This window comes from Fopius arisanus, unplaced genomic scaffold, assembly GCF_000806365.1.
Source record: "Fopius arisanus strain USDA-PBARC FA_bdor unplaced genomic scaffold, ASM80636v1 scaffold00425, whole genome shotgun sequence".
Classification (NCBI taxonomy): domain Eukaryota; kingdom Metazoa; phylum Arthropoda; class Insecta; order Hymenoptera; family Braconidae; genus Fopius; species Fopius arisanus.
Window position 1 is genome coordinate 13,775 of NW_011888164.1, and position 1,233 is coordinate 15,007.

The 1,233-nt window shown below is 36.1% G+C and overlaps 1 protein-coding gene across 1 annotated transcript in view; it reads left to right on the forward strand.

Moving 5' to 3' along the window:
- Window positions 1-1,188, forward strand: part of spidey (hydroxysteroid 17-beta dehydrogenase 12 spidey) — a gene marked incomplete at its 3' end in the record, with an annotated part of 11,969 nt that extends 10,781 nt beyond the window's left edge. Inside the window, 1 exon segment of the mRNA XM_011315154.1 lies at window positions 845-1,188. Coding sequence (XP_011313456.1) covers window positions 845-1,188 — 344 coding nt within the window.
- Between the last annotated feature and the right edge of the window lie 45 nt (window positions 1,189-1,233).

Below are 1,233 nucleotides of genomic sequence, written 5' to 3' on the forward strand. Positions count from 1 at the left end.
AAAAAACGATTAATTGACGGAGTAATTAGAAGTCCCAATTTTGGAGTAAATTATCCTTTCCAGACAGTCCATCCGGGCCTTAAGTCGTTAGTGGAAAGTTCAAAAAATTTTGCCAGACGTACCTAAAGAGAATAATTATGTAATTAGAAAAATTAGTGTCGAATTTACTGAGACAATTTCTCGTTTTATATACAATGAGGAAAAATCGTTTTATATACAATGAGGAAATCATTATTTTTGCTAAGGATTCATTTACTTCAGAGAAGTATGTATTTTCATAATATATTAATAATAATGTTGATAATAATGATAATCATGTTGTTCTAGAGGATGGTTATGTTGGTTACAATTTTGAATAAGCTCCATTAATAATTATCAATATCAAACTATTTCTTGCTAATAGAGCAACCGTCTGTACCGACATGGTTTTTTCTGTGGTTCCCCCATGTCACTCCTATCTTCTATAGGAGAGTGAATATGGTACAGTGTAGGATCCACAGCCGCATGCATAGGGTGAAATAGGGCCAATTAGTCAGAACAGGGCAGAAAGGGCCGGAATTAACAAAAAAAAAAAAGAAAAAAAAGAAAAAAAAAGCTATTGCTTCAATTTGTCTTCTTCCAAAAATTAGGTATTTCAAGAAAATTGATAATTAGTGGAATTTATCCAAGAACGTATCCCACAATCATTCAGTGAAGGAATAAACTGATAATCATCGGGAGATAATCAGAATCACCTTGGAATTACTAAATGAGAGAAACAAAGTTTTGGAAAAATGCATTCTTCTCTCAAGAGTCAAGACAGTGGATTCCTGGCAATAATAATTTTTTCCCTTATGTCCCTTAGGTAGGTGTACTTGTGAATAATGCCGGTACAAGTTACGATCACCCAGAGATATTTACAAACGTATCGGAAGAGACGATTGCTAAGATCCTGCAGTTGAATGTAGCTGGTGTAACTGGAGTTGCCCGAGCTGTATTTCCAGGAATGATGGAGAGAAGAAAAGGAGTGATAATTAATATAAGCTCCACAGCAGCGGCTATTCCCAGCCCCTATCTATCAGTTTACGCAGCGAGTAAAGCATTCGTTGATAAACTCAGTGCAGATCTAGCTGCTGAGGGTAGACCCAGGGGAGTCACTGTGCAATGTGTGCTTCCTGGACCGGTCGCCACGAAAATGTCAAAAATCAAGTGAGTCCAGGTCTAATTAATATTAATTAATATTAATGCTGCTTA